At 46.6% G+C, this 26882-nt stretch overlaps 1 protein-coding gene across 2 annotated transcripts in view; it reads right to left on the bottom strand.

Annotated features, from left to right (window-relative positions):
- Positions 1 to 3606: 3606 nt before the first annotated feature.
- DUSP10 (dual specificity phosphatase 10) overlaps positions 3607 to 26882 on the bottom strand; it is a 45409-nt gene continuing 22133 nt past the window's right edge. For both annotated transcript variants that reach the window (XM_083175599.1, XM_083175600.1), the window contains exons 3-4: positions 7319 to 7687; positions 3607 to 4794 (exon numbers count right to left, since the gene is read on the bottom strand). In XM_083175599.1, the coding sequence (XP_083031725.1) occupies positions 4529 to 4794; positions 7319 to 7687 (635 nt within the window). In that variant the 3' untranslated portion in view covers positions 3607 to 4528. The remainder of the gene's footprint in view (positions 4795 to 7318; positions 7688 to 26882) is intronic.

Genomic DNA, 26882 nt, shown 5'->3' with positions numbered 1-26882 from the left:
GTGGGAAGAGAAAAATGCAGTGCAAGGGGGAGAGAAAAAAGCAGTACAAGGGGGAGAGGAAAATACATTATAAGGGGGAGTGGAAAAGGCAGTTCAAGGGCAAGAGGAAAAGGCAGTACAAGGGGGAAGAGGAAAAGGCAGTGCAAGGATTAGTGGAAAAGGAAGTACAAGGGGAAGAGGAAAAGGCAGTACAAGGGGAAGAGGAAAAGGCAGTGCAAGGGGGAGTCGAAAAGGCAGTAAGAGGGGAGTGGAAAAGGCAGTGCACGGGGAGAAGAAAAGGCAGTAAAAGGGGAGTGGAAAAGGCAGTACAAGGGGAAGTGGAAAAGGCAGTGCAAGGTGAAGAGGAAAATGCAGTGCAAGGGGAAGAGGAAAAAGCACTAAAAGGGGAAGAGGATAAGGCAGTAAAAGGGAAGTGGAAAAGGAAGTCTTAAGTGGAAGTGGAAAAGGCAGTACAAGGGGGAGAGGAAAAGGCAGTGCAAGGGGAAGAGGAAAAGGCAGTACAAGGAGAAGAGGAAAAGGCAGTGCAAGGGGGAGTGGAAAAGGAAGTACAATGGGGAGAAGAAAGTCAGTGCAACGGGAAGAGGAAAAGGCAGTGCAAGGGGAGGAGGAAAGGCAGTACAAGGGGAAGTGGAAAAGAAAGTGCAAGGGGAAGAAGAAACGGCAGTGCAAGGGGTAGAGGAAAAAGGAAGTACAAGGGGAAAGGTAAAGAGTACAAGAGGAAGAGGAAAAGGCAGTGAAAAGGCAGTGCAAGGGGGAGTGGAAAAGGCAGTACAAGGGGGAGAGGAAAAGGCAGTGCAAGGGGAAAAGGCAGTACAAGGAGAAGAGGAAAAGGCAGTGCAAGGGGGAGGGGAAAAGGAAGTACAATGGGGAGAAGAAAGTCAGTGCAACAGAAAGAGGAAAAGGCAGTGCAAGGGGGAGAGGAAAAGGCAGTACAAGGGGAAGTGGAAAAGAAAGTGCAAGGGGAAGAAGAAAAGGCAGTGCAAGGGGTAGAGGAAAAAGGAAGTACAAGGGGAAAGGTAAAGACAGTACAAGGGGAAAGGTAAAGACAGTGCAAGAGAGAGAGGTAAAAGAAGCACAAGGGGAACATAAAAAAGCAGTACAAGGGGGAAAGAAAAAGACAGTACAAGGGGGAGAGAAAAAGGCAGTAGAAGGGCGAGAGAATGCAGTACAAGGGGGAGAAGAAAAGGAAGAAGAAGGGGGAGATGAAAAGGAAGTACAAGAGGAAGAGAAAAGGGAAGCATAAGGGGAAGAGGAACAGGCAGTACAAGGGGTAGAGGAAAAATAAGTACAAGGGGGAGAGGAAAAGACAGTGCAAGGGCGAGATGAAAAGACAATACAAGGGCAAGAGGAAAAGGCAGTGCAAGGGGCAGAAGAAAAGGAAGTATTGCACAAGGAAAAAATTAAAATGCACTACAAGAAGAGAAAAAGGCAGTACAAAGGGGAGTACAAAGGGGAGAGAAAAAGCCAGTACAAGGGGGAGAAGAAAAGGCAGAAGTGGGCAGTGGAACAGGCAGTTGAAGTGGAAGAGGCATAAAACAATTTCTAATGTTCTTTTTTTTCTTTTACATTTTATGTTTTAACCAGAATACGTATTTTTATGCATACTGCATAGTTTCATATTCACTTTGTGTGAAAAACCTTGTCTTGTATTTGAAATCCGCAATTCCCGATCAGCCCGCTGCTGAAGACACCCACAAGCCACACTATAACATTCTGTAACCCTGCGAGCACTCATGTTCCTTTGGGAAATGATGACTAGATAAGGTTCCATAAAGTCAGGGGATTCTCTGGTCATAAAAAATTGTCACCGGGAAATGTAGAAGGGTAAGTTTCACCACAAGTGGACAAAGCCGGTTTTACTGTGGCCAGTATAATACTTGTGCTATGCAATATCTTATACTTATAAGAGTCCCTTCTGCTGTCCCTATTTTTTATAGAGGACCTGTTCCTGTCTGTCTTCTACCAAACTATTGTGCATGGCTAATAATATATAAGGAACTGCCAGACTGTAATCTTGTCCAACGTCAGTGATCCTCAGAGGTGCCCACTTCACTTCATCCTTCTGAGAGCATTCTCACCTGTGTCAGTAGAAAACCCATTACTGCAGCCAGGAGTAACATTACCTGTGTTTACTTCATATTCCTTTGTAAATTGACCAACAAAGTGTTTTCTAAAAATCACCAAATGCATCGCTGGGGGTTCCCCCAACCAGGTGACAATACATTGAGTATGCTGGTCACAGACTAGAAGACAAGACATTGGTGGTACTGGCCTCAGACTAGGTAACAAGACATTGGGTGTACTGGTCTCAGACTTAGGGAGTGATTCTGTAAGGCTCAGAAGGGGTCGAATTTGAACCCTTTCCGATGGTAGGGGTTCTGTGCATGCAGTATGATCGCCACAGAGGCGTTCACACGGTAGGGCATGGCTGGAGGGGAATGCCCATCATTTTATGGGCGCCCCCATGAAAATGCTGGGCGTTCACCCTGTCCACATGACATCAGTGCCCGAAACTGTCTTCTTCGGACTTCGGAAATATAGGTCAGTCTACCTTCTCGACCATCGAATGAATTATCTCCCCTTCAGCTGCATGCGAGAGCATGTGTTCGCGTACATCCCCTCGCATGGTACCGAGGGGATTCAGTGGCGGGGGGGGGGGGCGAGCGGTGGGTGGCGTTTATGGGCTCGCTATGCAACGTTTGTGTGCTGCTTAGCAAGCCTTACTGAACCACCCCCTTGGTGACAACACATTGGGTGTACTGGTATCAAACTAGATTACAAGACATTGGGTTTACTGGTTACAGACTAGATGACAAGACATTGGTTGCACTGGTCTCAGACTAGGTAGAACTTGTTGCTTGTGCTGGTCTCAGACTAGGTGACAGCATATTGGGGGTGCTGGTTATTAGACTACTTGACCAGACATTGAGTGTGCTGCTCACAGACTAGGTGGCAAGATATTAGGTGTACTGGTCTCGAACTAGGTGACAAGACATTGGGTGTATTGGTCTCAGACTAGGTAACAATTTGTTGAGTGTTCTGGTTTCAGACTAGGTGACATCATGTTGAGTGTGCTGGTCTTAGACTACTGTAGGTGACAACTCAGTGGGGGAAATTCTACATCAAACAGCTTGATGACATCACTGGAGCTGGTTAGACCACAGTGCTTCGTATTACTGTATGTGTAGATGGAATCTGGAAGTTCCACTTTCCTACCTTGGGATCTAACAAGAGATCACTGTGTAACAGCACTGGTATTGTTTGTAGGTGTGGGAAGAAAGAGCTAGGTGACTTTTCACAATATGAGTCTATTCAACTACTATAACTAGTAGCCTTAGCCTAGCAGGTCATGCTGGGACTTACCTCAAATTTAGCAATTCCCCTAGCATCCAGGCTTGGTATAGTATCATGTTCCTTAGTACTTGGCCATATATTCAGTATGTTACACAGACCATGAGAACATTTGTGGCTGGTTTAAAACAACCACCCCCGACCCACCATCAAGTTTCTGACTGTTGAAACCAATGTATTTAAGTAGAGATGCCAGGCAAAGCCAGGCATGCCAACTATTACAATATAAGAGATAGAGAAATAAGTGAGGCGTGCTCAAGGTCCAAATAAGTTTTTGCAAGTTTTATAGTCAAATTTACAATTTACACAGACAACAGGAACACGCCTATATTTTTGTGCAAAAAATAGTTAAAATAAAACCTCTTATTATTAATTTTTTTTTTACATTCTGATATACATATTTAACAAGGTTTATGGCACCGTAAACCAGATTAAAATGAAAACAAAGAAAAGAAACAAACAAAAAAAATATATATAATAATTGCTTTTGTTTATCTTAGTGCTGGCGCATTTCACCGCTGCCTCACACACACCCACACACACAGTGGAGGCGGCCATTTTGTGTGCTGGATTCAGCCTCTCATTTCACAAGACACCAGTGGCATCTGCGAGCGGCAAAACACAAAGCGGTCTTGCTGAATTGAGTATTGATTCAGCCCACAATGTAGAGATCTCCGCTGCGTTTCTGTGAGGAGCACACCACAGAACATTCAGTCAGCCCTAACAATTCTCACACTCAAAACAAAAATTATTGCACAATAAGCCACTGAGGGCAAGTAATGGTCAAGTTCCTTGTTGATGAAACGGTATCAGCCCAAATATAAAAATATAACATAACACACCCAGAATTAACAGTTGTTTTTTTCACCTTTTAATATGTTTTGATTATGGCAGATTTTATTTTTTCTCTTTTTTGTATTTCCTGTTTCCGTCCCACATTTGCATGTTTATACTGCAGATGGATTCCTGGCACCTCATTCTTCAGTCTATGATCCCGCACAGACCATTGGTGATCATGATTTTTTTAGCCTTGGACACTTTTTTTTTGCCAAGTGAAAAGTCTACAGAGACATCTGTAAAAATAGAAATTTTTTTACCCTTTCACTCTCAAATTCTCATCCAGTCAATGGAAATTTTTGTAGAATTTTTGTTTTTCCAAATATTCATAAATGTTTTACTAGACCACAGTCTCCACCCCAATTAACTTTGGTGTAAGAATCCGTGGCGTTACCCCGTTGTTTAAGTCTTCCTCAAACTCCAGTAACTGGCCCATGAAGTTTAAATTTGGAGATATAATTGGTCGCTTTCCTTTAACAAACTTGTAGGCGTCTGTCATAGTCATCCTCGTGTGCTTCATTAGGTAGGCAATGACTATGGTGGCCGAGCGCGAGACACCTGCCTGACAATGGATGAGAAGGCTTTTCCCGCATTGGTGGGCTTCCTCTGGGAAAAAAACAAAACCACAGTCAGTTACAGTGTACCGTTTGCCATTTACAATGCAGGCACCATATTGCTCAGAGGTCCAATGTAACAGAGCATACAGCATTATCATTGAAGCACATTATGGCTATGCATACCCAGTGGAGTCAGTCAATTTATGGTTTCATACAATATTCATGAGCATTCAGCCTATCAATTCACTAGCCGGTGACTTCACCAATGTGCATCATGGCAGCCATTTTGTTGACTGAACCAATTCATAATTATAAAGTCTCTTTATTCTCTAGTAACAAATTACATCACTAAAGCGCATCATCAACATTCAGCATGACGTAAACCAATATTTATTCATGTTTGAGGATTCAGTGGTATTACGGAGCAAGTCATTACCATGCAGCAGAGGAAGCCATTTTAAGAACCAATGAACGAATTCATAAATGAGCAGTCTTTCAATTCACTAGTGTCTGGTGACTGTATTTACCAGCAATCAGTCTAACGATTCACTAGTAAACTGTGACATACCTAGTCATGTGCAGCCATTTAAAAAAAATAGAGCAGAGTCCAGATCTGTGCAAAGGTCCCTGAGAACATGGCGCCCCCACTAAGTTCCCAGAGACTTCTCTATTGTGCTCATACAAATGATTTCTCTCTGCAGCCTCTGATATAAATATAGGTCAATCAGCTGGAAGGAACATGATTGCCAAGTGGTCTACAATATTACAATTTGTACTATTTATTTTAAAATATTTTTAATTGTGATTTAAGTTTGAGGGATATATTACTACAGTAAATTATTTAAAAGGGAGACTAACATCAAACTTACAGGGCGGGATGTATTAATATACATCTCCGCCCTTCGCCTGCCAGCCGCCGCGATGCTACCGCATATGTACTAACATATGCGGCTAGCATCGGGTTGCGGTGACGGAGACCCCCGCGATACCTGTAATGTGGTGTGCGGGGGTCTCTGTCACATCCCGGCAGCTGTCAGTGTCCCCCTGCGTCTCCTCCTCCCGTGCAGCCGGATGTCCTCCCGGCTGTGACACCTGCTGGGGGAGGAGGAAATCGATAGAGGACGGGAGGGGGGGTCGCGCGGACGGCGAACATCGGGGGGGGGGGGGGGGCAATAGAAGCCCATAGGCTTGTATAGGGTATCGCCACCAAGAGGGTGGCGATACCCTGCCCAGCGGAGATGGGCAGGGCCAACCCGCGGCTCTCCCCCTTGTAAGATGCGGCTCCTGCTCCCACTGCTGCCCGCCGCCCGTCCCCGTTCAACTCCCCGCTGCCGGTTCCCTGAATCCATATTTGCACATCTCTCCTACCCCTTACTGTGCATCCTTGTGACTGGGCCGCCCGCCAATAAGAGCTCGCGGGCCGGCAGCCAATCAGGAGCCGGCCCGCGAGCTTTGATTAGTGGACGGCCCAGTCAAAGGGAAGTGAGGGGGGAAGGAGACGCGTGGTGTCCTGTGCTGTGCTCTCCTCCCCTCGATGACATGACAGGTCTGCAGGGGGATGTCAGACTGTCCTCTCCCCGCCTGGCAGCAGCAGCAATGGTGAGGAATTTTGCACTGTGGGGGCATAGCAGTTTGTGGCACTGTGTGGGCATACCAGTATTCTGGCACCGTGGGGACATACCCGGCACCGTGGGGGGGCATATGTGTATCTGGCACTATTGGGGGCATATGTATATATGGCACTGCACTATTGGAGGCATATTTGTATCACACCCACCCAAGGGGTCAAAATAGACTACACCCCTTTTTTGCACACACATGATGCCGGCTCTTTAGCTTGACTACCGATATTTTTTGGCTCTTTACCTCTGACCGGTTGGCCACTCCTGCTTTAGTACATTCCACCCATAATGTTTTACATACGGTTTATATTATTTGATTAAATTTAGCTTCAAATCTCTTCTCTAAACAAAAGGTTTTCAATAGCCTGAGCCCTGTTGTATGAATTAGCAGAGTAAAAGATATGATGCATTGAGGTCTGTCTGCTGCTTTGTAAGCACGGGTCTCATGTTTGCCATGGTGGTGTCTACAAAAGCCTCCGGCGGCCATTTTTGAGTGTCCAGAAGTGGAGACTGTAATCACTTCTTTCTGAGACGGACTGGGACCATCAAAAATAAAAAGCTCGGCCCAGCAAATTATTTTAAAATGTGACAAAATGGTAGCTGGCTGCCCAGAAATTATATTTTCCTCCTGCTTTAGCTTGTTCTGTGTATACCCTGGGTGGTCGAAGAATGGACATATCAATGGCCAATCAAAAACTTTCATATAGTGGGATGTACCAAGCATCGCTTCTGCGATGTGGTACAATCCGCCCCTAATACCATACAGATATAGCCACGCTCATGCGGTTCAGAGAAAGGCATTGAGCAGTGCATGGCACAGCATTACCATTCTGCACCGTAGGTGTGACTTGCTGTGCCAAATGGGCCCTTATCGCAGCAATGATGAGCCGAGCCATATTTATATGTACGAACATACGCGATTATTATCACATGGGCGCAACAGACATTTACCTATAAACTCAAACGCCTCTTCGAAATACTGCCTGAGATTCTGCTTGTTGCTGTCTGTTGCTGGTAGACGTTTGTAGTTAAAGATCCCTTTCTCGTAGTGGTAGAGGGGGAGGTGGGTGGTTACATTGACAATATATCCTACGTTCATCCTTTGCATTTTGTCCAAGTCCTGGGCGTCATGTTCATTTCCCAGGAAAAGGAAGGGTAGGATAGGGGTCAGTTCTGCGTTCTCGATGTCCGGGGTGCTGGGGACGGACTGAGGTAGTGTAATGGTCACCGCTGAGGCCCCGCCTCCGTCCGGGCAGTCTTGCAGCTGGAGGGAATTGTCGCACAGGTTCTCGTGGTTCTGTTTGAAGCTGCTGAGCCCACCTGGAAGGGAAGAACGGATTTATTATCAGCAAAATACACCTTACAGGAGAACTCTCATATGTACTACAATTGTGTCTAAAGGGCATATGCATCAATGGTTGGAGAGTGATAAACCAACCAATCAGCTCCTAAAAAAGACCCCAGCCTATAGCATGGCAGCTAAGATCTGATTGGCTGATACTTTACCTCTCTCCATTTCATATATCTCCCCCCTAAACCACCTTTCCTGAGCCTTCTATGATTTACCCTCCGGATGCCCTCTCTGTGCCCCCAAGCCTTGGAAACAGTCACGTTTTCCTGATTTACATTATGAGGGCTGAGGTTTTTCGTTTTCGCTCATCCATTGCTTTGAAATGTAATCCACAGTGACATATGACAGCGTACGGGACAAGCCGCAGTCAGCTGGGATTCAGCACAAAAATCATCGCCGCTCATATTAATATGCTCAGGGCTGAGAACGTACCCACTGTGCTAGCTGCGGCTCTCTATTAGACAAGTTATGAGGGCACCTGGGGTGAGACCCTTTAAACTAGAAGGGGCATCAGTGCCATTTACGTGCAGCAGAGGAGTTACGGTTCCATAAACCCATTTTATATAAAACAAAAACAAAGCAAAAAAGTCAAATTTACTGATTATCAAAAACCCATAAACAACCAAAAAGTCAGTTACAGTTTGTGGGCTGAACTGGGGGCACAGAGATGGGGGGGGGGTGGAGACCGAGTAGAAATTACCAGAGAATTACCTTTACCTTGCCAACATTAAACAGTGCCAATGCAGCCTACCAGAACCCTAAAGGCTGCCAGCCAAGACTGCCCTGGAAACTGCAGGGCCCGAGACTGACAGAAGAGACAAGGCCCTCTCTCAAACCTCCAGCATGCCTGGTAAAATCTCCGGTAACTGCAACACTGACGGAACTACTCTGCCTCTACATTACTTCAAGGGCAATGCCAACTTTGCTTAAGACAAGTTATACTTGATGGACTCCAGTCCTGGGCCCCCTTTCTGTCTGGGCCCGGGACTGGAGTCCTGAGAGTTCCCCCTGATGGCGGCCCTGCCAACAGCAATACAACAGAAGTGGCATATGTCAAGCTGGCTACAAAATACATCACACACATAGAACAAGCAATGATGCACAATAGTAATCTAAGCAGATAGGAACTTGCGGGTCCTTTGAGTGTCTCCCCCGGCCTGGGTAGCAGCATCATTAGAGAGATGTCCATCCCAAAATGGCCGCCACCTCAGAGGAGAAAGTTATTAAGGATGCTAGAGGAAGAGCCGGACATTTTGTGAGGGAAATTTTCAATATTATGAAGATAGAAAGTGACAGCGCCCCCTGACGGGTCTGCGGACCCATTGTGGGGGATCCCATGAAAATAAGTTTGTACTATGGGGAGGGGGAAAGGGGGTTGCCAGAAAGTTTTTTGTCAGGGGGGTGCAAAATCTGTAGTTACGCCACTGTAGACATGTTTGACTGCTCTATGAATGTGGACAATCTGACTGCATGCCAGACCCGCGGGGTCTGTCCAAACAGAAAACTGTTGCCTGTCTTTGCAATACAATCTCCTCATGAATCCCATTTATGTGACACCATTGGTACTTGTAGTACCACGGATCACCACATGGTTTGCTGCTGAAGCACTATGCGTATGATCAGGAGACGGTTACACCAAATGACAGATGCTGCTGGTAATAAATAATTAAAACAATTAATCTTACATGAAGGAATTCATAACATGTGCGGCCTGAGCAGAGATAAGTGTAGAACAGGCAGACATGGCCCAATAGCAGACGACTGTAATGGATTGTCAGCTCTGAGGCTCAGACCAGAGGTGCCTATGTGCCCAGAGAGCGTATCACAGTAGGTGCAGGTGGTCAGCGACAGGTGTAAATAGGGGACAATGACGACTAGTCGCTGTCATGCACGCTCTGGTAATGCTTTTCCTTGTTGCTTACGTTATACCTGATGGGAAGCCATTTCTGATGTATTATAAAAGTCTCATCAGTTTTTTTTATTTTTATGCTGCATAGTAAAAGATTGTTGCAAATAAATAAGCGTTTAATGACATGGGGGCTGATTCAAAGTCGTACGCAGCGATGGATCCACCGCTGCAACCTTTGCCAGTCTGCAACTTTCTGTAAAACACCACTAAGTGCTTCATCAGAGTACGGCCTCCAATGAGAGTGCTTTGTGTATGAGTCCACCAGCGCTTCAGCGACACTCCCGTAACACGCCCAAAGACGGACTAAGGGCGGGATTCTCTTAAGCAGAAATGCGGTAAAAACCCTGTTATCGTGGTTTTTACCGCATTTCTGTATTCTCTGTTGCCCCTCCGCAGTGTCAGCGCTGCGGAGGGATCGCCAGCGAAAGCTGGCGATTCCCTCCAGAAGCCTATGGGCTTCTTACCGCATCACTGTGTGAGGGATCCATCCCTTGTGTTGATAATTGCATCGTTAGAGCATATGCGATTATTAAGAATGCAGTGGCCGGCGAAGGGGGGCGATACAGGGCAGCGGATGTTAGAACATCTCGCCCTCTGTGAGATCTATGTCAGCGGTAATCGGGTGTATGGGATACCTAATTTGCATATGGTTGCGGTTGCAGCTGCGCTCGCCACAGGTAGAAGTCTACAAGGATAGTAATCAAGCAAATGTTGGGAAAACATGTGAAAGACACAGAGGGGTATTTACCAAGATGGCAGTTCTATTTCAGATGGGATGTTGCTAAGGGCAACCAATCAAAATCTACTTCTTTATATAGCACCTTCTAAAACATTCCATCTGAAATTGAACTGAAATTGAACCCCAGGGAGTACAGAGCCTCTATTACGGTTTGCTCACTGACCGTTTCCATCGGCTACGGATCTAAGCCCAGTGGTCTGTGATATTTGGATTGGTTCTACTGATTGCTTCCAAGATTCTGTCCATAACCAGTGGATCGTGAATTACATGGCTGTACCATATGCATACTAGTGATGTCATTATGATGTCATTTCACAAGCCATCAATGTTTGTTTCTTGCCCAGAATCCCCCCCCCACACACACACACAAAATGGGCTAATATAGCAATTTTAGCCCAATTGGTATCCAATTATAGCCCCATTTTTTTGACCGAAAAATGTCCCATTATCGGATGATAATACATAATGATATGGCATACTGGTGCTGTACCACCCTAGATAAACTCCAGTTTGATACATATGGGGATATCCAAAATACAGCAGCTAATAGCTTCCCTAGGTAAGATTTAGCCCTGGAATCTGGCATTTATAGGTGATTATGCTTTGTGTGCCTCAGACAAGCAAAGAAGAATCCTAGACAAGCATCTCTCAGAGACTGGGAACTTATCGCCCGAAAAGCAGTCATTTACCCCATCCTTGCCTACTCTCCTGGATCTGTCACAAATCGTATGCCACTTCTGGCCCCCAGAAGAGTAGGATTGTCTCCGAGAGGTGGCCGTAGGCCGTCTCGACCAGCCAGCAGCCAGACTTGAAACTGGATGGTCCAGGGAGGAGTATAGTAATCCTGCCCCCCCCCCCCCCCCCCCCACACACACACACACTTTACAATACCAGGAACCTGACACTGAATAGCAGGGGAGCGGGACCATTAGGATGCAATCAGGTGCCACCCATTGCATGGTCACGCCCCTTGATTCGCTGACCTGGCTTTCCCCTCCTGCATGGTGAAAGGGTCTGAAGGCTGACACAATCATTAGGTCAACAATGGGAAGGTCGACTTGATTAAGCGAGGGCTGTATAGGCACGAGGGCATTTAAGAGCCTGTGAATTTTGTGATTGTCTCAATAAAGTTGTGAGTGTAGTCATTACCCATAGAGACCTAGGTGATGGATTGATAGAGTAGCCAATCAGGTAGACAAGGTTGTGGTACCTTAGGCAGGGGTATATAAAGAGGAGTCAGGTGATGCTGCTTCCTCTTTGAGTCTGGAAATTGGCGGGAAGGCGCTCTCGACCAGCGGTCCTTTTGAGGTAAAGGTGGTCGCTGTGCGGTATTGCCCCCCTTTCACAGGACGGCTGGTGAGTCCTAACACTTTTTGAACTGAGCTGGTCTCCAAGCGCTTTCCTGGCCATCCCTTTATAATAGGGTCATACCATTTAATAAATACCCATGACCTTTTAACTTATGCAGTTGTTGTCCGTGTCTTTATTTTAGTATAAGGTGTCTGTGTGATTTATTTAAGGGGTAATATAGAGTTAAGTTAAGGTAAATGTGAATCATTATATAATGACCTTCCCAATAAACCAGGGCTGGGCAACACCGGCCCTCCAGATGTTGATGAACTACACATCCCAGGATGCTTTGCATTAGTTTTGCTAAGTGGCCATGCTGAAACTGATGCAAGGAATGCTGGGATATGTAGTTCAGCAACATCTGGAGGGCCGGTGTTGCCCAGCCCTGCAATAAACAAAGGAACCAGAAATGAACCAGGACCAGGTTCTCCATGTCTGTTGCGACTTACAGCTGTAAGAGTGACATGCAAATGTCAATATGAATATTACAACGGCTGCAATGGATAATGGCACTGATAAATGCTGGCGTGACGGGATGACCTACTGTTTACAATGAGGGCGTCATCCTCTATAGATGAGGAAGAGCTGCTGACACAATGATCTACGCCGCGCCCCTAAAAGGCACTTTCTGAATAGGTAAACGATTGTTTGTTCTTGGAGTGCAAACAAATGAATAATGCAAATACATATTTTATTAGCTGAATAAAGGAGAAACATTTCTGCATAATTACTAATTATAAATCTTTGTCTTAACAGCAACTTCCTCCAAACAGCACTCAAAGCCCTTTACATACATGCAGATGAGGAACAGTTACTGGATGGTGGGCTTGGACCCCCGTGCCGCCATGTTTTTACGGTGTGAGATGGAACGGAATAATTTAAAGTATTTAAGACTGGGAACATCCAAACGCCCCACAGATATGGCCCTATGTGAAGTCAAACACATGACCCCAGTGCTGTAAGGCGACAATGCTAACCACTGTGCTGCTGTTACACATTCTACCTCTCTCAAAGGGACAAAAAGGTTTTGGTGCGCTGGATGGGATTATTTAATAAAAGTGTAATATGGTGCATCAACCAATCAGATAATGGCTTTCTTTGTCTTTTTGGTGCGCTGGATGGGATTATTTAATAAAAGTGTAATATGGTGCATCAACCAATCAGATAATGGCTTTCTTTGTCTCGTCTGCGCTATACAAATAAACGATACTAGCGGATTTGCTGCATGTCAACCTTTTCATAATGTCGACTGACTGACCATCCAGATCCCCATTTGTAAAAAGGTAAACCCTTACATTTGAGCTGTAATTTGGGACAATTATTCTAAGTAATTTAACAGCATTGGAACTAAACAACATTCCTGAGGCACAAGGCACCAAGTACCTCATTCCATAACCATGGGCCTGATGTAGAGGTTTCTGCTATAAGGTGATTTCCGCTTTTCTGCACATGTGCCGAAGCCCTGAAACTGCAATGATTGCAGGGCGGCATTGCCATGTGCTGGGTGGCCTCCCTATAGCCTAGTAGTTTAGCGAATCCTAACTATCCCATAAACTATTACTGACTCTGCGTTAGGTGCCATGTCTGTAATGAACTAACAGCAATTGTCATGAATAGGGATTGAACCCAGAGAGTGACTTCCTCCAGAGTGCGCAGACAACACAAACAAAGCCATAGAAATGATTTGGTTCCCACCACCACCACCTCTAAAATAATAATTGTATTTATATCGCTGTTTCTCCAATAGGACTCAAGGTGCTTAACAGATGGTATAAATATAATACCGTACAGGAACAATGAAGTACAGAACAGCTTATCATAAACTATACTATACTAGGAATTACAGAAATGCTTCAGTAAACAGGAAAGTCTTGAGTCTGTTTTTGAAGGATTCTAGAAATGGGGCCTCCTGAACTGTGCGGGGAAGTGAGTTCCATAGAGTCCTATAGATTGTAAGCTTGCGAGCAGGGCCCTCCTACCTCTATGTCGGTTTGTTTCTACCCAGTTTGTTTAAGCACTGTTGTTTCCAATTGTAAAGCGCAGCGGAATATGCTGCGCTATATAAGAAACTATAAATAAATAATAGAGTCGGCATGGCTAAAGCTCGACCCCCAGATGAATTAAGGGAGATTCTAGGTACTAAAAGGTGCATTAGGACTATTTATTAGTTACAGTGCCATGAAGAGCTCATTCGTTTTCATGATTGATTATCAGATTTTATATGAAGTTCCGGCAACCCATATGATTCATTTAGCTGACAATTTATGCTTATGTCGTAATTAATGACAATAAAGGGTACTTGTGTAGTTTCACAGCGGCACTGCCCGCATACGATTTGCATGCGATGCAATTAAGCACACCCCCACTATCCACATCAGCCCGAAGTGTGGCGAGCGGACGCCGAAAACGAGCCCGAAGCGTGGCGAGCCCTGTGAGGGGACGCAGATTACTTGACGTGTATTACGTGTATTACTTGACGTGTATTCCGCATCCGCTTGCCACGATTCGGGCTCGTTTTCCGCTGCGCTAGCCACGCTTTGGGCTCGCCACACTTTATAAAGTCAACTCCACACCGACGTGGAAAGTGGGGGTATGAACAGGTAGGGAGGATGCGTACCACGTCCACTCGCCACGCTTTGAGCTGACGTGGATAGTGGGGGTGTGCTAAATTGCATCGCATGCAAATCATATGCAAATCGAATGCGATTTGCATACGATGCGATCTGCGGGCAGTGCCGCCGTGAAACTACACAAGTACCCAATAAGGTTTGAACTGAATTGAATTCAAACCACATAGCGGCTGAAGTAGGAAAGTAGAATTAAGTGTGGCAACTAGGGGATTGTGACTGAGGAACGGAACCTACAGTAGGACAACTTTAAAATGCAGTGTGAAGATAGTGCCACTCACCCTACATGCAAAAATGGTATATAACATTTGCATAATGCATCATCTGTGTGTCATAGATACAGAACACTGGTCAAAAAAAAATTACCTCATGTGCGTGCACCTTTTTTTTATTATTATTATTATTTGTTTCACGGTGACATCAACCTCAGGCTCTCCACCTGCCCCGACACTATGGCAACGATACAAGAGTACACAATGACATCAGCCCTCTGTGTGCACACAACACAATGGGAGGACTCTGTGCAGGGCTTGTGGTGCAGCAAAGTGCTCGGGAAGAGATGATGTAATCCTAACAGGTGCAGGGGATTTTATTTACCCAACAGAAATGAGGAACTTAGAACAACAGCGCTGCCGACGGAGTCCCAACTGGGAAGTTTCACGGCACCACAGGGAAAGACGCTGTACATTTAAATAAAGGAACCAGATTGTCTATGAAGTGTACAGTGAACAATATAGACACACAGAATCTGTTGGTGCCCTTACAGCTCAGTGACACAATGCTTTATTTCCCCTGATATGGGATAAAAGGAAAACGGTACTTGTTTCCTAGCACGGCGCCCATCACAACGTATACCATAAGCCTTACAATGGTATGCGATGTGATGCGACGCGATGGCACCCGATGTTATACAATTTAAAATCGTATACCATTGTATACAAAGGCATACAATTCGATGGTATACGATTTTAAATTGTATAAGCACCCTAATGGGTGCTTTCAATGTTCAAAGGCCCCCCTATAAGATTATTAATTGTATAAGCACCCTAATGGGTGCTTACAATGTTAAAAGCACCCTCAAGCCACCCCCACTATCCACGCCAACCCGAAGCGTGGCGAGCGGCGGCAGTATGCGTCCTCCGACCTTTTCATACCCCCGCTATCCACGTCGGCGTGGAGTTGATTTTGGGGGTGGCGTGAGGGTGCTTTTAACATTGTAAGCACCCATTAGGGTGCTTATACAATAAAAAATCGTATAGGGGGGCCATTTAACATAGAAAACACCCATTAGGGTGCTTATACAATTTAAAATCGCATCGCATCGTATCGCATGCAGCTATATGGCATGCAATGCGATACAATGCATAAGATGCCATACGAATGAAAATCGTGGGCGCCGTGCTAGGAAACAAGTACCAGGTAAACTATACCGGGGGTCCCCACTGACGAAGTCCTATGACAAAACGCGTTGGGGCGTGGCCTGTGTGACGCACTGTGTGCCGCTGGAGATCGAGCTGTGTGGCTGCTCTCGCTCAAAGACGCTGAGGCGCCGGGTTCCGGAATTCACATCGTGCTCTTGGAGAAGTGAGAGGTCCCGTGAGTGAACTACAAGTGCCTGCAGTTTGTGCCAGTGGTTATTTAAAATATATCTTGTGGTAGCCAGCCCACACCGGAGGAACACCTCGGTATGGGTTCTACATACCTCCCAACTTTTGACCTGAAGAAATAGGGACACTATAGCGTCCGAAAAGGGGGCGGTGCATATGCAAATGAGGGCGCGGCTTATGCTAATTAGCCGCAACCTCATTTTCATACGAGAATAGACGCTGTGCGCATGCGCACAGCGTCTATTCTACTAGATTGGGGGGTCTCCCAACTGCCACCCCCCGCAGCGGAACAATGCCTGCCGCGGGTGGGACAGCGGGACAGGACCCGAAAATCGGGACTGTCCCTCTAAAATCGTGACAGTTGGGAGGTATGGTTCTACCTTCATTTTAGGAGATTTGCTGTTAGTATTGTCCACCTGTTTTAAATAAACGGTATTACACTATGAAGCGGGGCTTAAATGGACTTATAAACATAAACATGCTAATGTTGGTTCGCACTCCTCCTTACTGGTAATAAGTCCCTGGGTGCTCTCTCCGGGAAAGTAAAGCCTTTTCAATATACTGACAAATCCACAGGCAGCACATCAAGGTCTTCACAACACACCAAGCCCAAGACTACCGCCCCTTCTGGACTTCAGCTGATGACTGAATAGGTGTGTATGCAAGAGCATATACCCAAGGCACATATACTACTGCTCTCTCCCAGTGTAACCCAGACACATATACTACTGCTCTCTCCCAGTGTAACCCAGGCACATATATTACCGCTCTCTCCTGCTGTAACCCAGGACCATATACTACCGCTCTCTCCCGCTGTAACCCAGGCACATATATTACCGCTCTCTCCCGCTGTAACCCAGGCACATATATTACCGCTCTCTCCTGCTGTAACCCAGGCACATATACTACTGCTCTCTCCCGGTGTAACCCAGGCACATATACTACTGCTCTCTCCCGATGTAACCCAGGCACATATACTACTGCTCTCTCCCGGTGTAACCCAGGCACATATATTACCGCTCTCTCCTGCTGTAACCCAGGACCATATACTACTGCTCTCTCCCAGTGTAACCCAGGCACATATATTACCGCTCTCTCCTGCTGTAACCCAGGACCATATACTACCGCTCTCTCCCGCTGTAACCCAGGCACATATATTACCGCTCTCTCCCGCTGTAACCCAGGCACATATATTACCGCTCTCTCCTGCTGTAACCCAGGCACATATACTACTGCTCTCTCCCGGTGTAACCCAGGCACATATACTACTGCTCTCTCCCGATGTAACCCAGGCACATATACTACTGCTCTCTCCCGGTGTAACCCAGGCACATATACTACCGCTCTCTCCCGCTGTAACCCAGGCACATATACTACCGCTCTCTCCCGCTGTAACCCAGGCACATATACTACTGCTCTCTCCCGATGTAACCCAGGCACATATACTACCGCTCTCTCCCGCTGTAAGCCAGGCACATATACTACTGCTCTCTCCTGGTGTAACCCAGGCACATATACTACCGCTCTCTCCCGGTGTAACCCAGGCACATATACTACTGCTCTCTCCTGGTATAACCCAGGCACATGTACTACTGCTCTCTCCCGATGTAACCCAGGCACATGTACTACTGCTCTCTCCCGGTGTAACCCAGGCACATATACTACTGCTCTCTCCTGGTGTACCCCAGGCACATATACTACTGCTCTCTCCCTGTGTAACCCAGGCACGTATACTACTGCTCTCTCCCGATGTAACCCAGGCACATATACTACTGCTCTCTCCCGGTGTAACCCAGGTACATATACTACTGCTCTCTCCTGGTGTAACTCAGGCACATATACTACTGCTCTCTCCTGGTGTAACTCAGGCACATATAGTACCGCTCTCTCCTGTGTAACCCAGGCACATATACTACCGCTCTCTCCTGGTGTAACCCAGGCACATATACTACTGCTCTCTCCCGGTGTAACCCAGGTACATATACTACTGCTCTCTCCCAGTGTAACCCAGGCACATATACTACCGCTCTCTCCTGGTGTAACCAGGCACATATAGTACCGCTCTCTTGGTGTAACCCAGGCACATATACTACCGCTCTCATTAATCAGAGACAACTATTTTTTTACAGCTGCTTTCCTATATACGGTAACGCCTCTACTGCCCTTTCATTAACGCACTTGTACATGACAAACAAGCATAAAATATAAACACACGCTGTAGAACCAGAGGGTCAGGTGACCTTCACCTGTTTATATAACCACACACACGTGTAGCCCCTGTGTTATGGGATCACAAGTATGCCTTCCTGTCTGCAGAGCAATTTATTATGACAGAAAGGACTGTATTGTCATTCCCACGTGGCGCCATGCCACGGGGCAGAGAAACGCACAGACACTGTGGACGTAATGTACTGTAGCTAGTGTACCTGCAGCTATGCATAAACAAACCCAGCAAAACAAACACTGGTCAGCAAATGATGGGGTTACATCAACCATGAACCATTGTCGTCAGCCTACTACTGTTACATAATCATGGCTTTCACTTCAGCACCTAAACACAGAAGCTTACAATCTATATTCCCATACACACCCTTCTTGCGTTCTACAGGGATGAAATCAGAAATTGGGGGAGCATTGCTGTGAGAGATCCTCAAAATATCCACTAAAAAAAAAACAAAAAAACACATCTCTTTACAGGACACCTGTTCTGCGAGTGTAGCATTTACCCCGGCAATAACCTGGCCTGTCCCGGGTACTGTGTGCTCCTAGTATAATCTGACACATACATTGCTATGTTCTCCATAATAGCAGCATATGCGCCTGGTAGGATTCTAGGGAAAGTATCATAGCGGTAATTCACACCAGTCACAGTACACACAAAACACACGCACAGTATACTGTTACAATGTAGTCATAGATCGCCAATTACATTCACAATATGGACACCACAATGTCAACAGTGTTGATGTCGCAATGTCAGTGTTGATGTCGACATTGTTAAAACGGTGACCGTCATTATGTCGACCTCAGAATGTTGACATGTGAAATGCCAACATTGATGTTAGGCTGTGGGACTGGACGGTTAGCCCTAGGGGTAGATTAGGCAGGGAAATAACTTGAACTTCATGGGCCCCTTAGCAAAATTTTGATTTTGATTCTTATGGAGTGGGCAAGGCCATGATGTCACTGTACAGACCATGCCGCTGTGGGATGTAAGTGACATCATCCTCCCAAGGGGAAGTGTCAGCAGAATAACCAATAAAAAGCAATGGTGGCTTTGATTGCGCTTTCTTAAAGTCAACATTAGGGTCACACCGCCATGCTCTTGGAGCCCCAAGAACAATTGTCCCTGAGGCGAGGGGCTTCCGCCAGACTATGGAGGTCATTCAGGTTGACTCGCAAAGCTGCGAATTTCACAGCTTAGCAAACCAACTAAACTCCACCCACACGAAAGTCCTCCCACTGCCCGCTTTGCGTAAAAACATCCATTCGCAGCTTGCACGTGGGGGCTAAATCTTTCGATGGTCGCCAACCATCGACTGGTTTGTACAGCGGTCGCAGATCTAAGACATTCTCCGGTGTCTTCGATCTTCGGGCTCCCTGTACAGGAAGCGGGTGTACAGCTACCTGCTCCCACTTCATGGGCGAATGTCCATGGGAACGCCCAGCAATTTCATGGGAATGAACAGGAAGCACTGGGCGTTCCCATGGGTGCCCTAGCACGCCCCCCCCCCCCCCAACCGCACTGCTGTGTGCAAGCGGCCAACAAATAATCAATTCGCCATGGCCGCTCGCACCAAGCACAAAACATCGCTCACGGTAAGTAGGAACCTGAATGGCCCCCTAAATACATTTCAGCATAAGCGCTGGTTTATTTTCAAGCACAGATTCTGTGTGATGCTGAGTGTGCCAGCTCACATATCCTTCTTAGATGGACAAAACCATGTGCACTGCAGGTGAGGCAGATGTAACTTGTGCAGAGAGTTAGATTTGGGTGGGGTTTTACTACAAAGTGAGATCTATATTGCAGTGTAAAAATAAAGCAGCCAGTATTTACCCTGCACAGAAACAAAATAACTCACCCAAATCTAATTCTCTCTGCACATTTTACATCTGCCCCCCTGCAGTGCACATGGTTTTGTCCATCTAAGAAGGATTTTGTCAGAAAGAGTGAACTAGAATAAGGCCCATAGAGCCAACAGCTCTGCAGGCACCTTCTCTGTCCTTCTTAATCAATGTTTGTATTGTTAGCAGTCACGTATACTCGGTAAATACGCGCCACGCCTGCATTATTCTCTCTGTACATTCCCTGGCCAAAAAGTCAACACTCTTCTAGACGATCGGATATTTATTTTTTAGCGCGCGCAAATACGGCCTGAGAACAGCCGGGCATCATGTTTTCTTCTTCATGGGATAAATAAGTCGATAAGCGGAGATAAAGAAAAGCTCGCCTGCCGGTAGGCTATTGATACAACACAGGCGATACAATGTAACTGGCATGTAAACACAGATGCATAGAACACGAGGGCAGATCAGAACTCATCTAGTCTGACCCCATGTACACGTACACCCTAGGGTTCAATTTCGTCAGTATATTTGGAGAGAAGGAGGAAACCGGAGAAAGCACGGGGAGAATATACAAACTCCACACAGTTGTCACTAAGCTCCAACTTTGTTGCAGCCATTTATTACAGTAATTGCCCCATTCACAATAGGACAGTCCCAATTTAAGGGCTCTGTTGATTGACTGGCTCTCGATCCACATTTGAGCTGATTGGCTGAGCATAATTACTTAAGGTGCCTACATGATAAATCATGTGAAAAGTTCCATATCGTATGGGTTTTGTCTCTGGATCCGATCCGATGTGAGATCCATTGGATTGGATCCAGAGATGGCCACAGCTGCCGCAACGATTTGGCGGATCTTGGAGAAGTCAATGGTATTGCATACGATACATCGATTGATTTTCTGAGTCTTTGCAGTCTATGCGTCGCCCGGGACTTACTCGGCGGTTGCGATAGAATCAGGCTGATTGGGGCAGGTGCTGATGTCACACACCCTCCCTTCAAACACCTGGACACGCCTGCATTTTCCCAGACACTCCCAGAAAACAGGCGGTCACCACCCACAAACCCCAGACTCCTGTCAGTCAACTTGAGTACGGACAGCGATTAAAAATGTAGAAGTATTTTATCGCAGAATGGCCAATAGACATTAATGAAGATCGACAGTAGACTGATAGCGACAATAGCATAAGGTCAACGTTTTTATGGTCGACCTATTTGCGATCGACCCTGATGCCTGCCGACTTATAAACTGTTGAAGACGTGGACCTATGAGCCGTCGATGTAGTAGGGGTCGACGCTATTGGCTGTCGACCTATAAGAGCTCCACCTATTGGTGTGCCGCTTCAGTTGATATAGAGGTAAAGCGTTGTCGATATGTTGCTATCGCCGGTGATTGAGATGTCGACCTATGTACGTTGTCGATCTTGCACATGTCCACCTAAAATAGCTGTCGACCTACTATTGGTTGTCTACCCAATAGATGTGTCGACCTTATGGTTGTCGACTTTATCATTGTCGAACTTCATAGGATCGACTTAACTGTATCCTGTGAAAACCAACGAATATAAAAAAAAAAAATACATTAGAATTACCAACGCGGATTTCCTTGCGCTAAAGAATTTAGGAGGTTATTCTGGTTCACTCGCAAAGGCTGCGAATTTTGCAGCCTTGCGAGTCCACCAGACCCCCCCCCCCCGCGATCCCCCATAGGCAAGTGAATGGTTGATTTGCATAATAGTCCATTTGCAGCCTTGTGTGTAGGGACAAAATAATCCGATGGTCACCGACCAGCAAAAGATTTTGGAAGCGCTCGCAGATCTGAGACACCTCTGTAGTGTCTGTGTTATGCAGGAAGTAGGCGGGCAGCTGACACCCCCTGACGTCTGCTGCCCGCCCCCCCGCGTTATCGGGGAATCACCAACGCTGGGCGTTCTCATGGGCTAATACCTCTGCCCGCCATGTTAATTTCAGATTCTGCTACGTAAATAACGACGCAGCCTTAGTGGAGAGTTCATGTATTCACTATAACTGGTTAAAAACCACAAATAAAAAGCAATCCAGGCCGAATTCAACCCCCGACCCACCCCCCACCCCCTAACGAGGCACGGCGTGCCGTTTAATACGAGAAGGTGGAGCGGAGAGTTGCTGTTAGTTTAATTAGTGCCCACGCTTATGAGCAGGCCGGGGGGGTCCGGAGAACGTTCAGCACTTGGCTTCTCCCTGCATTGGCACTAATCATGTCCTTGCCACGGGCATCGCTCTCACCTCCTCGCTGCCATGTTCTGCTAATTCCAAGGTCACAATTAATGAGCTTCATACAAGACTTCCCAAGCGCCGGCGCTGTGTTCATGAAGCAAGAATGTAATTGAGTATATAGCTAAACTATTCAACTTCTCTCCTCCTTTACATAACACGAGGGCAGTCAACTGCTGCCAATCAATGGGGTTGCTATGCAAGCTAGCGCATAGCAACCTGATAAATCATGCACCAGGGTTAGAGGCGCGGTGCAGAAATGCCAGGAGACCCCGTAGGTAACATCAGTTTTTACCCCCACTGTTACATGTCCGACCCCACACATTATAGGAGAACACATTTATAGGTGCTGTATAATTCAGGTCTTGGCATCTGTGGCGCTCCAGCTGTTGTGAAGCTACAATTCCCATGATGCCCTGCCACAGTTTTGCTGTAAGGGACTACCAAAACTGTAGCAGGACATGCTGGGATGTGTAGTTTCATAACAGCTGGAGCGCCACAGGTTGCCCAGGTCTAATATTTGACAACTTAGTGCCACCTTCCCCAAGTATCATTTCATAGAGGTTGTACCCACTACAGGGGCATTAAAAACACTGAGTGGCATTATGTCATGTAATTCTAAGTTTCACATGTTCCCAAGGCCGCTGGCATCTCACCATCTGCCGGTCTATGGCTTACGGTACTGTCCAGCCTGTTTGGGCCTACTTGCCAACTTTTACAAGGCCCAAGAGGCAGCAGCAGGGTTGGGGTGGGCACTTACCCGCCTGATTTACAACATCACGGTCTCCCCTGAGAAATGCAACAAATCTCAGGGAGGGCAGGTCCGTGACCATGGGCTGAGGGGAGAGGATGGGACCCGGGAGCTGGTCCGGTCTCTCCAAAGAGAGTGTCCGTGGGAGAAGACTAAGAAGTGTTAGCACTAGACTACAGATATGTTGGTATTGAGAACTATGGTTCGGCGTTTGCGTTTATTTGTCACAACGGCTCGAGTTCCATTCCTGAGAGTGAAACCTGAATTTCAGGTAACACGTTACATAAGACAAACAGAGCAGAGCGCTGCCAGTGTGTTCTAAGTACACATCCTGATTCCTGCACACACTGCTTCAGCTACTGGAGGACGTGACGGGGCGGCAACCGGTGCTGAGAAAAGGCCGGCGCCTACGGCTGTTATACGGAAATTAATATATTTATTCAAAACAAACAGCGACCAAACCTATAAACTGCAATAATGCCTTATGGTCCCTACACACGCAGCACTAGATCGCTTAGTAAATGCTCCTACATCGCTCAGTGTGTAGGGACCATCGCGATAGCGATTTGCAGCCCTGTGCGCCGCTACCACCCAGCGATTAATACCCTGCGTGCTGGATGTTAATCGGTCAGGGCTCACCAGAGAACACTGCGCATATATGCGTATGGCCAGATCCCCCACCATCGGTATTCAGGCCGATTATTTCCTACTGAGAAAAAGGCGGGAACGTCTGGTATTGGTTCAGTAAGAATGACAGGAGTGATGTAAGCACAGAGAAGCCGCCTTTCTAGCATACAATAGAATAAAATCCTGCTTCAAAAAGACAGACGCGTCCTCTGAAAATCTCTGCAAACCTCGCAAACGCTCCAGTCATACATAATATATAGCAATGCTGCAGCCCCCCTGCCATGCTTAAATAATGCCAAATAAAGCAGGTATACATGTGCCTCTGCTTTTTATTTTTAACCTGGCTCTGCTATCTGACAAATACCATGTGACAGGTGGCAAAAGCAATACATGTGATGCAGCACTCGTGTCCAGTCCTCATGCATTATTAGTGAGGCTGCCTTCAGGCTGTTGGTGCCTTGCACAAAGCCTCTGACCACTAGAAATTCGGCAGGAACATTGCGACGGCTGCAGAAATAATTAGCGAAGAGGCAGCACAAGTGCCAGAAAAATCTGTGCATCGAAGAAGCTTCTGACGGTAACAGAAATCACACGGAACACGGAGAATAAAAAAGCGATGGAGAAATCTCAGTCTTGCCCTCTGGGGGCACTGGCAGGACTCCAGGCCCAGGCTGCGAGGGGCTCCATCCCTGGATTGGTGCCAGGCACATGGGCAGGCAGCCATGGAGAAAGCTCAAACGACATCTTGAAATTGGCGCCAGTTGCAAGCCAACTGGAGCATGCAGACTAGCAGCCAATCAGGAGCCGCAACTGAGGCCCTGCCTACTTTATCAGTCCTGGGCCTCCCAGGCAGCCCTGGATCTGTGCACCCTGCAAGATCATGCACGACAGGACCCTGCGGGGGGTGCTGGTGTCGGCAAATGCCTTTTTAGGGATCTGGCCACAATTCCAATATGTACCAGGCTGCAGTGCGGAGGGCAAGGCCAACTTTGGTGTCACCCTATAGAAGCCTATGTGCTCCTTCTTGCAATGCATTGTGCTCTAAGAGCCTATAATTCATACCTGATCGCAGGAGAAATTTGTCAACAAAATGGGCAAATGCATGATGCACTGCAGGTGGGGCAGATGTAACCTGTGCAGAGAGAATTAGAATTAGGTGGATTTTTTTTGTTTCTGTGCCGAGTAAATACTGACAGCTTTATTTTTACACAGCCGTTTAGATTTCAGTTTGAACACCCCCCCCCCCCGCAATCTAACTCACTCTGCACCTGTTACATCTACCCCTTCTGCAGTGCAGCATGGTTTTGCTCATTTTCAGAACAAATGTGCCCTGTGATCAAGTCTTAAGGGTGGTCCGATCAGATCCCTCCCAGCACCCCCCACAGTCCCTTGGCCCTCTGCTTGCTCCCAGGGCTGAATCCCGTAAGTATTGTGTCCAGCACTGATTGCAAAGACCAGCTTTATCGAAAGAGATCTACTCAGTGATACTAATTAGTATCAATGCATTAAGTGGTGGGTATGTATCACATTGTTTAGTACATCTTGCACCGGAAATATGAATATTCACATCAAAGTCTTGCAAACGGTGGAGGGAAGCCAATTTCTGGCAGATCTCTTGCTCATATACTGGGGCTGGTGCAAGTAAATATAGAAATAATGGTGGTCTCGGCGAAATTCTCACATTAGCATGAGGAAGTAAATTAAACTTCAGAGGCTGCCCATAACTACAGCCATATACTGAACGCGAATCAGCCCCTATTGGCAGAGTGTATATAAGTACGTGCAGTGTGGTTGTTAGACCTCACACTTAGAAGATATAACCAGTTTGAAGGGTTTATTCAAGTGGCAGGCTTGTAGGTTACAACAGTACTTCATGTGTTAACTTCAAGCAGTAATACAACTTGTACATTTGGTAACGACAGTCTCTGGTTGTTACTTAGCTGTAGCGTTTTGGCGCGTGCAGGGTAAATGACAGTCTGCTGGTTTACGCTGCGGTATCTCTCCCAGTCTCGCTGCTGCCAATGATGACTGATCTCCCTGTGCAAAAGGTCACGCTGGTAACGGGTTTACAGCGGGGGCTTGCTCCTATGCGCTCCGGTGCACGTGGAGCTACAAACAGCATGGACGGAGTCACACACGATCTGAGGCACACTCTAACGCGGGGACTTCCTCACAGGAAAGAGTAACGCTGCCAGCAGGGTCAGGGGTCTCTGCCCTGCTATTCGCTTAAGCGACCTGTCACTCAGGGTGACGCTTAACTACGTTGGCTGCAAGGGGGAAAAGGAAGACTGTAAGTCTTACACTAAGCAGTGTATGCGGAGACAGGCGCTGATCGCTGCAATCTAACACTCCCCCTCGCTTAAGGCTGTCTTCGGCTACATAAAAGAACTCAATACAATGCTTTGTCCTTTTGTAATACCTGTAACCGAAAATATGGTTAGAGAGAAAAAAACATTCAGAACATCAAAAACTTCAAATCAACATTTTTGAACTTAGACAAGTCCACAGTCCTTCACGAACTTAGTAAGCAAGTTTCCCGACAGTCCTTTAGTAAGCATGTCAGCGACATTCTGTTCACTTGCAATGTATTCAACATCGATGGACTTGTTCTCCACTAGTTCTCTGATGAAGTGATGTCTTATCGCGATGTGCTTTGACCTTCCATGGTGCTTGGTAGTACAGGAAAGATCTATTGCTCCCCTGTTATCACATGCGATACTGATAGTCTCTTCTACATAAAGTAGACCTAACTCACACAAAGTCTCTTTGATCCAGAGTGCTTCTTTTGATGTCTCTGTAAGAGCCATGTATTCGGCCTCGGTTGTTGAGAGAGCAACGGTCGGTTGTTTTCTACTCGCCCAACTAACTGCTGCTCCGGCCAGTGTGAACAGGTAACCGGTGTGGGAACGACGATCATCTTCATCTGCTCCCCAGTCAGCATCGCAGAAGACTTTCAAATTTGAATTGCTTGTCTTGGCGAATTTTAATTTCAAGGAACTTGTACCTTTTAGGTATCTCAGAATCCTCTTCACTGCGATCCAGTGTTGTCTTCCAGGATTTATTGCAAATTGGCTCACCCGACTGACTGCATGAGTGATGTCTGGACGAGTTCCAATACTTGCATACATAAGACTTCCAACCACGTTCTTGTAAGGAACATCTTGCATTTCCTCTATTTCTTCTTGTGTGGTTGGTGACATACCTTTTGTAATCTTGATGCTTTTGTCAATTGG

The sequence above is a fragment of the Crinia signifera genome, chromosome 3, assembly GCF_055691185.1.
Source record: "Crinia signifera chromosome 3, ASM5569118v1, whole genome shotgun sequence".
NCBI lineage: Eukaryota > Metazoa > Chordata > Amphibia > Anura > Myobatrachidae > Crinia > Crinia signifera.
This window is presented reverse-complemented; position numbering and strand designations above follow the sequence as displayed.